The 13,467-nt window shown below is 38.8% G+C and overlaps 2 protein-coding genes across 8 annotated transcripts in view; one reads left to right on the plus strand and one right to left on the minus strand.

Moving 5' to 3' along the window:
• Positions 1-13,467, plus strand: part of pgm3 (phosphoglucomutase 3) — a 111,584-nt gene that overhangs the window by 45,721 nt on the left and 52,396 nt on the right. The window contains exon 13 of one of the 2 annotated variants that reach the window (XR_007934459.1): positions 731-1,726. Coding sequence is in view for 1 of the 2 variants with exons in the window: in XM_028797870.2 (XP_028653703.1) it covers positions 731-823 (93 nt within the window). In the remaining variant the exon portion in view is untranslated. Of the gene's footprint in view, positions 1-730; positions 1,928-13,467 lie in introns of those variants that run through there. The other variant, XM_028797870.2, reaches the window with a different exon arrangement.
• dop1a (DOP1 leucine zipper like protein A) overlaps positions 6,633-13,467 on the minus strand; it is a 131,370-nt gene continuing 124,535 nt past the window's right edge. For all 6 annotated transcript variants that reach the window (XM_051924850.1, XM_051924849.1, XM_051924851.1 and 3 more), the window contains 3 exons: positions 11,486-11,650; positions 10,471-10,600; positions 6,633-7,190 (listed from right to left, as the gene is read on the minus strand). In XM_051924850.1, the coding sequence (XP_051780810.1) occupies positions 6,897-7,190; positions 10,471-10,600; positions 11,486-11,650 (589 nt within the window). In that variant the 3' untranslated portion in view covers positions 6,633-6,896. The remainder of the gene's footprint in view (positions 7,191-10,470; positions 10,601-11,485; positions 11,651-13,467) is intronic.

The following is a 13,467-nucleotide window of genomic DNA, read 5'->3' on the forward strand; positions in this document are numbered from 1 at the left end:
CAGAAATGAGATGTGAAAAGAGCCAACAGATGACCAGATAAATTAATTGGGGCTTCAAACTCTAACCAATTTCACTCCAACCAAAATGTTTTGGTGACCTGAGAGATCAACCTTACTGAGACCGTCACCTTTCTTTACTTTCAGATTTTGTTTGCTCATGTGGTGGTGAGTTTTATATCTCACTACTGTCTGGCTGCTAATTAAGGGAAAAAACAACTAAGGGGCCTGAATCAAGTTAATTAAAACTAAGGCAAAAGAAGTTAATTAGCATCAAAAACTGGTCACTAATTAAGAAGATGGTTAGAATGAAAACCTGCACCCACTGCGGCCCTCCAGGACTGGAATTTGACACCCCTGGCTTAAATAGTCGCCCAAAGTTTTGTCTCTGTTTTTAGCCATGTGAAAATTTCATCAAATTCAGAGTTATAAATATAGGCTTTTGTGGAACTGTTGATGGTGTAGCAGTCGTCCAGATGCTATCCAGTGCATTCTAAGACACAAGTAGGCTAGATCCACATTTTATAATTAAAATATAATCCTAGGTAGCCTGTTCTCTTTGCTTCTGAAAAACAAACCTACTATTTTAATGAAGAGTATAGAATAGATACTGGATGCTTCATCTGGACCTTTTGAAGAATCCTTAAACCATTTAGGTTATTAAAGTGAATACCAAAGGGGCTCTGTAGGGTTTCACTGCTAAGTGTGTATGTGTTGTGTTTTTTTTGGACAGACTAATGCAGACTTGCTGGCACACAAAGTCAGTCTGGCTGTATACAAGCTGGCAGGAGGAGTCGGTGAAGAGCCGAAAGTTGTACGGAGCTGACCACCCCATTCCAAGCAATAGCTGTTGTGTTGTACTGGCCATTTAAAATGGAGGTCTACATCTGCTTCTGAGATCAGTTGATTGGTTTTACAAATTTGGTTTCACCTACTGATCTTTCTGGGATTTTTTTTTTTTCCTGGTATAGTATTTCCTGTGAGACTGCAGCCATTTACTACTAGTCAGATGTTTATTACTTTATTCAGCAAATTAATATCTTTAAAATGAACAGTGGTTTTAATAAGTTCAAAGATTACTCTATGGTCTGCTTTTTATATCAGTAATTATGGCAAAAAGGCACTTTTTTTTAGCATTTTGTAATCAAAGGTGAGGTTGACATTAGTCTAAACATACTGTACATTTCCTAGTCTTAATATGCCAAGCAGATTGTGTTTAATATGTACAGAATTTCCAGTCATTTTGGAAAGTGCTGTTTACATTTTCATACTGTAATAATGCATTGATTTAATGAGGTCCAAAAGACTTTGATAGAAAACGCAGTGTATAGCACCGGAACAGTTGCACAACTGCTAGTGGGGACCAAACTTGGTTGAACATTTGTATTGATGTGCACTACGTGGACAGTTTTAATGAACTGATCAGACGGTTAACTGAAATTAGGAATACAATAGTTGTTCTATATTAGGTACAGTATATTAACAATCAACTATGAGCTGCAATGCAAAAGAAACATTATGAAAAACGTACTTAACTCTCCAAACATTCTTTGGGTCCCTTTAATTACAGACAGTGGCCCCTTCACTTCATATATGAGGCTGCAGTGTCGTGTCTGTAAGCACAAACGGCTGAACGATGGGTTCACTCCGTCGATCAAGTCTAACATTACACACAAGTGAAGCGCTCTTCTTACTCTGGCGGTGGCCTGCAAGGTTTACAACTGTCTCTGTGGATGTCTCCTGCATTTTTAAAATGTAATAGGTTTATTTTTTTTACAATGATCAATCGCTGTAATTTTTTTTTCTGTGAATAAATACACAGAGCTACCTTTCTAAACATATTACTGCATACTTATGTGTGCTGGCTTATGTATGTGGATGAGCTAATCAGTAAATAAAGTATATTCATTGCAAAGAATTTAAAAATTAATTAATTGTGCTAACATGACTTTTAAATGATTTTTTTTCTGCTATTTTAGGAGGAGCTACAATTAGAATGTTTTGGATGTTCAAATTAGTAATCTAATTAGTAATCATTCTTTGAATGGTGAACTGTGACAAAAAGCACCCTGTCAAGGTAGAAACTGCATCAACTGTGTGTGCGCGTGTGTGCGCGTGTGTGCGTGCAGCCGGCTTAGTCACTTAAAGGGACACATCAGTCTCTGTGCAGCACACTTGGCAAAGAAAAATGTGTAGGACGCATGGTTTTGTTTTTGAAAAGCATAAAATCAATTTTAGTGCAGGAATATTAGAATGGATGTCTGTTTGTAGTCAGGATATCCATTTTGTTCTTTAATGGTAATGTAATGTTTGATCCAAAATTGATCATGACACTAATGGCTCGTCTTCTTCAGTTTTTGTATTTTCTGTGTCAACTCTGTATTTTGCTTTATCATCTGTAGTGTTATTTGTTTTTTACAACAGCGCTGCATACACTGCTCTGAAGGAATGCATTGAAGAAATGTTATGCCCTGTGAATATAAATATTTTGAATTCTAGTACTTCTAGAGACCCGGATGAAGTTTAAGTTACTTCAGCACAAGTGGCCAACCCAAGACTCATGAGCCACATGCATCTCTTTGCCTGTGTACCGTGGATTCAGAAAGAATTCAGACCCCTTCATTTTCTGCATACATCATTGGGTTGTGAATTGAATTTTAAATGGATGCATTTACCAGTTTTGTCCATCAGTCTGCACTAACTAACCCATAATGTCAATATGAAAACACATTTTTAGAAAGGTTTGCAAATTTATTACAAATGAAAAACTAAAAATGTCTCTTAAGTATTCAGACCCTTAAGTTCAAAGCCCCTTTGGCAGCCAATGGCAGCTTTGAGTCGTCTTTGGTAAAACTCTACAAGCTTTTCACGTCTGGATTTGGGCAATTTATCTTATTGTTCCTGTTGGATCCTCTCAAGCTCCATTAGATTGGCTGGAAAGCGTCTGTAACCTGCCATCGTCAGGTCTCTAACGCATAGGAGTAAGACTGGGCCACTCAAGAACAGTCAGACACTTGCCTCACAGCTACTCCGGTGTTATCTTGGCCATATGGTTTGGGTAATTGCCATGCTGAAAGGTGAACCATCACACCAATTTGAGGTCACATGGACTGTGGAGTAGGTTTTCCTCAAGGACCACTTTGTATTTGTTTTCTTACCAATTTCATTCCATTTAGTCATTCTGGTGTAAGTTAAGACCCTAATGTGTGTGTGTGTGTGTGTGTATTTGATAAACTTCTGTAAAAAGCCAGATTTATCCCTTGAGAGAAATAGTTTGATCAATCCATTTGGCTGCATTCATTCTTCCTTCAATTCTGACCAGTTGCCCATTCCCTGCAACTGGTTAGCACCCCTATAGTCTGATGTTGCTACCACCATGCTTCACTGTGAGGATGGTATCAGGCAGATGATGAGCAGTGTTTGGCCTTTACAGATATAGTGCTTCTGAGAGAGTGTTCTGTCCACAGTGTTCAGTTTTTGTCTTGTCAAGCCAGAGAATGTTTTTCTTCGTGCTCTAAAACTCCCAAGCACTCTGTCAAGTGCCTTTAAATCAAGAGTGGCATCCATATAGCCACTCTGCTATTAACATCTAATTGATGGAGTGACTTCTGAAGCTCTGTTTGAGCAACCATTGGGTTTTTGATCACCTTCCTGACCCAAGGCCCTTCTTGCATGAGCAGTGTTTGGCCTTCTACCCATGTAACGGTACTGGATGGCTGACTCTCCTGAGGTTTCCAACTTCATCCATTTCACAATTATTGAGGCCAGTGTGCTTCTGGGAACGCTCCGGTAATTAGAAATGGTTTTATGCCCTTACCCTGATCTGTGCCTCACCATGGGTGTGAGGTCTACAGAGAGTTCCTTGGACTTCATGGCTTGGATTTTGTCCTGATCGACAGTGTGAGTTGTAGGACCTCCATATACACGCGTGTGCGCGTTTCTAAACCACATCCAGTCCGTTCAGTTTCTCTACAGGGGCCTCTCAACTTCTCGGCACATCTCAAGCATAATCAAAGCAAACAGGATGCACCTCACCAAAGCGTGACAGCAAAGGGTCAAAATACTTGAGAGAAATGAGAGGTTTGCAGTTTCTGATTTTTAATAAATGTGTAAACCTTTCTGAAAACATGTTTTCACTTTGTGCTCTGGACTCCACTGCATGTGTGGTTCTCTGTTTAACATTCATATTCTTTTTATATTGTATTTTCTGTTATTTTGTTTGTATATTCAAGGCAAGTAACAGTTGGCAATAGTTACAAGGATTGTGTCAGAAGAGTACGTAGTAAGAGAAACACTTGATGTTGTTTCTTTAAAAGACCGGACACATGGCATTGATATGAAGGAGAAAGTTACGAGTGTTTCTGAAAAAGCAAAATTGGCCATTATGAAAACTTACATTAATAGCTACAGATGGACTGCCACCTATGATTTGATCTGTAAATGGCCTGGTGGGATTGTGTAAAGCTGATGAGAGGTTTCTAGAATTGTGGACTTCACACAATATCATCCATCCAGAGCACTTGGGTGTCTAAAAATGTGAAATTTTGCCCATGTTATGACAGCCATGTTGGAGTTTGTCAGTTTTGCTTGAACACTTGCTCTCAATCACAGACCGTTAAAAAAGCCTCATTGCTGAGCTTCTGGAAGAGTATGAAGACCTTCCTAGAGGTGTACCACTCCACTGCACTGTGAGCTGGTTTTCAAAAGCTTTCAAAGTGCTTTGAACTTTTGAACAACGTAAAGTAGTTCTTGGAGAAGCACAAGCGCTAGCTTTAGTTCCATTACACTAAATGGATTTTTGCTGGATATGCTACATCATTTAGACAGACTTCCTGAGGATCTACAAGGGAAGCTAAATATGTTGCCTGATCTGGTGCAAAGAGTATTTGCTTTTGTCAATAACTGAGGCTATTCGAGAGATATTTTCAAAAGAAAGAATTAAAACATTTTTTATTAAATGCAAGAGGAAAAGCAAAGAGGGTTGACTGCAAGGTATGTTACACTGGTGGAAAGTCTCCAGCAAAATTTTGAAGGCAGATTCCATGATCTGGCAGTTGAAATGGCTACAGATTACATTTCTCTCTTTCACTGCTGAATCAGACTTGAAATTTACTTTAGTGACAGATGAAGCAGCATCTCAAGTTGATATGATTGAACTTTATTGAAGATAACAGACTGAAATATTTTATGAGGGAAGGCATCCTGGAATTTTAGAAAACTGTGCTAATGGAGAAATATCCCCACGTCAAAGCTATTGTTAATGTTTGGTTCAACACGTTTTGTGGATCTTTTTTTTTTTTTTTGTACCCTGAAAACATGAGAACCAAATCACAAAACTGCTGTTACTGACACACCGTGAGAGAGACTTTTCAAGTAGCGACAACTGAATGAATACAAGACTGATATGAAAAGGATTGTGGAAAGCAAAGAAAATGCTAGAAGTTCCACTGAGTCAAAAGCAGCTACTTGCGGCGTAAGAAGAAAGAAATCTTAACTATGGAAACAGTCTTCCTTCACTCCACATTATCAGAAATTGTTCTGGGTGTGGGTCTGTGTATGCGCACATATAATTTATGATGTGGCATAGCATTATTATTATTTTTTTTTGGCTTTTCACAGTGTATGACTGGTTGGCCATCTCTTTACTACCCTGCACCCTCAAGATTCAATCCTAGGTGTGCATTCTAATTAATAATAATTATCATTTCTTATCCCATTTCTTTGAAGTGTATGTACATAAGGGCGCTTGTACTATGTATTTTATAATCCATTGTGAGGAGTAAGAAAAAGCCAGCAGACTAGGGAGTAATGTGCTCTTGCTTGCCATCTTGCCTAACTTACCGCCATCCACTTCATAGTTCACTTTCCTTGCAGCTCACCACCTCAATGGCTGTGGAACAATATTTCATATTTGTATATGTCTGCCGAGTCTGCTGCACTTGAGTGAAAATCGATTTTGGAGATTTCAGCTTACTGGTTGTGGAGCTCCATGTCACATTCTGTGCACTTGAGTTGCTAATTGAACACAGAGTGACAACTTTAAACCTTGAGGCTGTCACACAAGGACAGAATCACAAGACGGCAGCTCATCAGGCAGTTGTCCACTGGACTGCTCGTTGTAAACTTGTGATTGATGAGCTGGACAACCACCTAGCAAAAGAGGATGAAGTGTTGTCCTAAGTTATAGAAGCACATAACAAATGCATAATGGTTTTGGTTTTCTCTTAATATTTTGGCACACTTCCTTCTTCCTAATTCTTGGTTTTTCACTTGCAGAAAAAAACAATGGCATTTTTCATACAGACTTGGTACTTTGATTAACTCTTTAGTTTTTTTGTGCTGATTGAAAGAATTTTGTATGTAAAAGGTCACAGAGTAGATTAGTGTTTAGTTAATCCATCTGTAGAAGATTTTAGAGCAGGCTGCGATTCTTGAGGGCCCGGTTGTAAGCAGATGATTGAACAACATCAACTGGACATTTATACACCTTTACTGAAGAATATGGACGAGCTCAAAAATTTCTATCAAAATTACTGTGGCGTGTGCCGTCATTGTAAGTGCCTGAAGTAAATCTAAATTTATAATAAACAAGGATTTATCTGTTATGTTTCTGGGGAAACATTTTGTGCAATGCATTATTTCAGTGTCGATTTATTAGTAAGACAGAGCAGTAGAGAATGGGTACAATGAATTTACATGTATACTACAGAAATAATCAATAGGCCAAACAATACTTTAGCCAACATTCACTTATCATTACATATGTACAAATAAAAGTATTTAAATAGATACATCTTAAGAACTTTGTTCAATTTTAAATACAAAAAGGACTTTACAGTTTTTGTTTTGTTTTCTTTTTGTTTGACACCCACAATGCTGTACAATGCATATACATTTCTTTATAATTTTATGACCCCTTCAAGAAAGTCTTTCTCTAGCATTTCTTCAATTTTCTGCCTTGCTTTGCTCCAGACAAGTTTCTGGCTCTCCGGTTTGATGTCTTTCTGAGTGTAAAGCACAGGACTTTCCAAGTGTCCCACAGACCTGCTTGTGACTTTGCTGTTGAATACTTGGCTCAATAGGCTGAAGAAGGGCAGAAGCTGTTCCATACTGCGGATGGTGTAGAGAGTAAGCAGCAAGTGACCAGGCTCCCAGGAGAGGCTTTTACCAGAGCTGTCATCCTCCAGATTCTTCTGTTCAAAGAAAGAGGGGGAAAAAACAACAAATCCAGTCAGAGGGCCCAACTCTTCTGTTTGGCTCAATAGCTCGATTTAAAGCCTACACAGCTCAGTAGAGATGGAAATAACTTGGCTGGCTAGCCTTGACGGCTCTACCCAAACTTTAGGAGTAAATCCGGCTCTGTCCCTGTAGCTGCACTTGAGTCCTCTGCTCCTCCTGGTATTTGCCTGCCTAGTGTAGTGGTCAGTTATTTAAATCTGATGTAGGTTTGGGGATCAAGATGGACTATGATCAAGTTCTAATGAGGCCATTTCTAGAACGCCATACAGCCAACTAGGAGGACAAAAAAACTGCTGGATAAAATAAAGACGAGCTAACAGATTTTTTCCAGGAATGAAAAACTAAAGAAGTTGCATCTTTTCCATTTAAGCAAATGGAAATAAACAGATGACATGACAGAGGAAGGAACTGTGCCAGGTCAAGGTGAGTACTGTTTTTCTGTGATGCTCAAATATTTTGTCACACGTGTGTGTGTGTGTGAGAACTGAGCAATGAAATGAGATAACCATTTTACAAAGAGTGCAGACATCTACAAAATGCAAGTCCCCTTCTAGACTGGGAGTGTGCCCTCACGTTTGAAAGCGGATAAACCTGTAAAGCACTCCTCTTGGTCTTTGAGGTGTACCGCTCTTGAGCACAGCCCTCCTGGTGCTATTGACCACTTTAGCGGAGGTACCTGAAAGATGTTTGTGATGAATTGTTGTTAGCATGTTGGTCACCTACTCTTTTGGCTGTCATGCAGCTGAAAATGCTTCTCATTGGCTGACCATCGGAGCTCTAGTCCCTGTGAAGCGGCCTGTGTGTCTCAACTACCGCCAAAAGACGACACTCTGTGGCACGTCAGGCTTGACTACTATTTAAAGGAATATTCAACCCAAAAATCATATCTTTTTAATATGTTAACTGACCCCATGCAGTTTGTAGCGATAGCAAGGAAAATGTTTTTGATCTCATGTTTTCATGCAGAATGAAAGGAAACGTTTGATATAATGGATCCTAATGGTGACCTGTTCTATCCAACGGCAAATCAAGTGTAAAACATCCATGGAAAAAAGAAACAAATTCTCACATAACTTGGGTCGCATAATTCACATGTCAGTTATCTCATCATTATGCTCAAAATGTGCAAAACGCTTACATTTTTTTCTTAAAATACTTTTGGATAGAGGTGGGCGGTATGACCAAAATTCTGTTTCACGGTATTCAACGGTATTTCTTTCCCCATGCATGAGTGAATGTTAACCACATTTTCCACTGCAATTACTGCAGTAGACTGGCTAAGAATAACCTATTAGACTGTTATGAGAATTGTACAAAAAGACATTTTAATGTGCACACAAGTATTAATCCAGGTTTGCATGGCTCCATAAAGTGATAGTTTTCAAGGGGGTGGCACTAAAGAGAAGGAATCACATTGCATGACAGTTACAGTCAAAATATAGAACCTTTAATTGAACACATTTTGCAAAAGCTTAAACTATGATTTTGACAACATATTTTCAACCATCCAAAGAGGCATTTAGACTTAGTAAAATATCCAGAGGTGTTTGTCAAAAGTTGGATTGCACTGAACACGTCTTAGAAAAGGAATAAATAGTAAATATTTTTTGTAAACCAACTACACTTTCTGTTAATGTTAACAATCTCTGTCCACTGACACGTTAAAGTGACTTTTTAAACAATTTTACCATCATTAAACTGCATAAGATTTAAACTAATAAATAATAACAATAAAATACATAATAGTATTACTGATAGTTGCACCATTACTTCAAGGCTTCAAGCCCAGGTGCATTACACAGTATTCACCAAATTAAAATAAAATAAAACAAGTGCAACTTGGTGATGACATCTTACCAACTGTACCATCATTTAGGCAAACTGCATTAATATGGACCTTGCTTCAAGCTAAGCTATATACATAAATAATTAAAACTGCAACTTGCATTTATAATGCTGTTTGTGGTATAGCCCTATGGAAGTGCATTAGGGCCACTGTGAAGAAAAAAAAATATGGACACAGAAGAAAAAAACAAACTATATGTTGAGAATAAATTCGACATGTTGACTATGTCAAGATTAAAGTCAACATTTCCACTTTATTCTCATAGTTTATTTTATAATTAAAGTAGAATGTTGTAAACTAAACGTCATCCTAAAATTAATGTTTAATTTACTAGATTTTCTCAAACCCCGTCACAAGTTAATGCAGCACATCAAATACTTTGTGTTAAGTGTTCCCCGACCCAGTCGTTAATCACTACGCTTCTTAAACTGACTTCCTCCGCACTAAGAGCAGGCGCCTGCAGCAATCACCGCACAGATCCATTCACTTCATGATATTCCTGCTCTCTACCAAAACCCCAGTTCCTATCTTTCCTTTTTGTTTCTCCACATTACCAATCACCACACGATAAACGTCTTTGTGAAATTAAAACTAGTTATTAACTTAGTGGACGGAGTGTTCAGAACTTTAAAAATATCTTCGTTATACATGTTTAATTATGCCATCCATTCAGAGTTGCGCCCATCTCTGAACGAGTCGCCAGCACAGGATGAATACAAGCAAAACATACACTAGCAAGTACAGAAACAAGTACAACTTGGCTTGCAGTATTATCCAGTAGTAAGAAACAGTATTTACACATCTGGACCTTTTTAAAACTAAAGTATCTCCAGGCGACGGACATGACTCCTTTTTTTCGGCAAAAGTTCTTCTGTTCATTATGTTCAACTTTTAGTTCAGTTTCGGAATGCTCTCTGTCCATTTTCACCCGCGCGGCATACCTATGCTACCGCCCACTATTTAGTGGTGTAGCAGTGAAAAAGAGCCCTAGTGCAACAAATCTGTGTTTAGCGGTGTAGCAGTGAAAAAGGTCCCCACTTGAACAGTTTCCCGTTGCGCCACGTTCCGAACGTCGTTTAGGCAATTTAAACCGGTGTTGCGGTATAACAAAAATCCATATCATAACAAAAAATAAAAAACGGTTTTCGGTATGAACTGGTATACCGCCCAGCACTACTTTTGAAAAAACATGTTCCCATAATCCTTTGCTTTTAACTACCTTTGACCAATGAAGGAGAGGAGGAGGTGGGTTTTAGGTGGACTATTCCATTAAGGTGCTTTTGCTTCTCTACTATAAGCCCCTGCAAGCCATGCACTCAGGCCCACCTCATGGCATTTTCATGCTGGGTAGTTGTTTTTTTTTTTTGCCATTGTATCGATATGCTTACCTTTGTTCTCTTCCTTAGCAATTTTGCTAGTCGAACTACGTATGGTTTGAATTCCCTTTGGTGCATGCCTTGCCTGCGGACCTCCAGACCCGAGTCATCTGATACTTCTGGAATGAAAGCCCACCGATACCTGCAAAAGGTTGGGGGTTACAAAAAAACGATGTGTATGCGTAAAGGACGATGCAGGTCTGTAATCCAAATAAGCTTGATTAGGCATAATGACTTTAGATTTTGTTCAGTCGAAACCTTTTTTTTTTTTTTTTTTTTTTTTTTACATATCCCTAAAAAAACAAGAACACCATAAAAGCAGCAGCCTGGGCTAACCCTCACTGAGGCTGCTTGTGCTCTTAGATGTTATGTTTTGGATTTTTTCCATCTTTGTATCTCCATGGAACAATAAGGTTAAATGGGGAAATTCCTATCTGGAAAAAACTGCAGCACTAGGTCATTAATTCATGAAGCAACATTACAATGACCACAACTTATATGACCCTTTGACTTCACGGCACTGAAACTTCCCAAGATTACTTGTTTCTTACCATTTGGTATGCAATTATAATAATATAATGCTATTCACCTTATTTTCACATAAAGAAGAAATGTGCACAGTGTAAAAAATGAGGGAAATGAAAAGGGCATCGTTGAATATTTATTAGCACAACCGTGTCGTGCTGTTCCTAAACATTTCCGAGCCAAACTCCAGTGTGGCCCAAGTCTGTTTATTTACTCATAGTAGTAAGACACACCCAGGGGTGACTTGGCCATTCCTTAGCCCCTTCTTCACCCCTTGTGCATGGGAGTAGAATGACTACATGCCAAGACCACTGGCTCATCTCAATCCAGAGCTTTGGGGAAATTCTCAGTCGATTATGCAGGATGAGCCCAAGCAACACCTCCAATTTTCTGTTGCACACATTACAGGATGGCAACATAATCTTAATGGCTTCATGGGAAAGAAGCTGCTAAAGTGGTGCAGTACTTCTCAAAAAGTAGTCACACAAATCCTGTTACTTACATTTGAAACTGAGGCAAGCTTTCAGATGGTAACGCAAGAGCTAAATCAAGGAACTTGCAGGCAGAGAGGTACAGGTTCAGCCATCGCTGACTGTTATATGAAGTGGAGAATCCATTGCCTCCTGTGTACGTGGTCTCCAGCCCTGCTGCTGATGGACCAGAAGTCCTAAAAATATAGAAAAGGACATTATTTGGATGTATATTTAATATGCCTTTGGAAAGCCAGGCTGGAAAAACCAATGAATGTGTATATTATTGTGCCCACCTGATGGCTGTAAACAAAGTGAGATGCATTTCTGTATAGTAGCTCAGTTGTCATTCACGTGTGCCTCCTTCCATTCCATTAACAAACAGAATCTGCTGTATTTAGATTTTGCAAATTAGAAGTAAATGAAACCAACTGAATGTCACAACCACCCATCAAGCTTCTCATATTCACTGTGCGCGTCAGATTGACTTTCTCACAATCTCTCATGTAAAAACTACACTGTGGCTGTCTGCCCATCCAAGCATGGCTACCATTGAAACGAGAGAAAGGATAGGAGCCTTTAGGCATTCATTCGAGGATATGGAGATAAAACACTGGTGAATGGCATAGGAATTGCAGCATTTCGTCCAAAGGAACAGCATGGACGAAGCTGACAACTAGACATCTGACATTTAGATACAGTAAATTAATTCTTTGTCTTATTACCTTGGCGCAGTGCACCATCTCCCAGGAGTGCCAGCACATCCAACCTGCCCAGGGAGTCCACATCAGTGCTGCTGACTCCTCACACAAATTAGATTATGACTTGTGGGTCGGTCTGGAGTGCGCTGAACATCAGTGAAATACCACCATAAATATGAAAAATTAGAACTCTTTTTGTGTACTTTACAAAACATTTTCTGCATCTTCAATCTTTATTGTCCTCTTTTCATCTTAAGATGAGGAATTCATTGATTTTTTTAAGCTGACAGTAGCCTTCAAGTGGTAAGGATTTCAAATTATTTTCTTGTCTAGTTCTGTTATTTTTTTCTCCTGTTGAAAGCAATGGTTTCAGAAAATGTATGTTCAGATTGCTTAGACACCCATATATCATAATACATTCAGAGTTCCTGGTATACTTTTTCTTTTCCCTCTGCTAGTTTATGGCATTTTTCTTATGATGAGTGACGCTTTTAAATGTACAACCGACTCTGTAGGCTCCAATACCTTACTGAGTGCGTTTTGGGATTCCTAATTTAATCACAGTTTAATCACTGCTAAGGCCACATGACATTACACAAGCTCTGTAGCGATTTTCTATTTACATAATCTTTATGAATTGGGGGCAGTTCAACTAATCTGCCACTCGCTCCGACAAAATCCAACAGGTCATAAAGCAGGCTCTGTGAATGCAACAGCTAGTATAAGGCGTAGAATGCAGCCACTTGAACTACTTGGCTAAACTTTGCATTTGGTATCTGCATATGAATTTCTGGGATATTTTTAATGGTGTCCTAAATCCAAAAATCATTAATACACAACAACATTCTGCCTGGTCATTTCTAATGACAATCCCTTTTCATTAAGTCTTCTACAGTTTTTGATAAGCAAAACAGTTTATTATTATCTGCTTATTACGGTCATTACTATAATATTTATCAAGTCTAGTGAAATTCATAGGCCAGGTTTATACTTCCTGCTACGCAAACCTTTCTCTGTTCATATTGCACGTTTACTTTGCGTAAAGAAGAATCCAGCAGGTGGCAGTGTGAGATATCATCACTGTGTTGTGAATTGCCTGGAATACCCATTAAATTCTGATGACACCTTACCGCAATATCTATGAAAAGAATGTTTAATGTTTAAATCCATCAATCCAGGGATGTGTGCATTCCAGCAAGCATTGGGCACGAGGTTGAAACAATCCCTGGACGAGGCATCAGCTCATCGCAAGGTGAATACAAGCACACACATACACTATTCACACGATTCTAAATGTGCAGAAAGTTGGAATA

The sequence above is a fragment of the Erpetoichthys calabaricus genome, chromosome 3 (genome assembly GCF_900747795.2).
Source record: "Erpetoichthys calabaricus chromosome 3, fErpCal1.3, whole genome shotgun sequence".
Taxonomy (NCBI): Eukaryota; Metazoa; Chordata; class Cladistia; order Polypteriformes; family Polypteridae; genus Erpetoichthys; species Erpetoichthys calabaricus.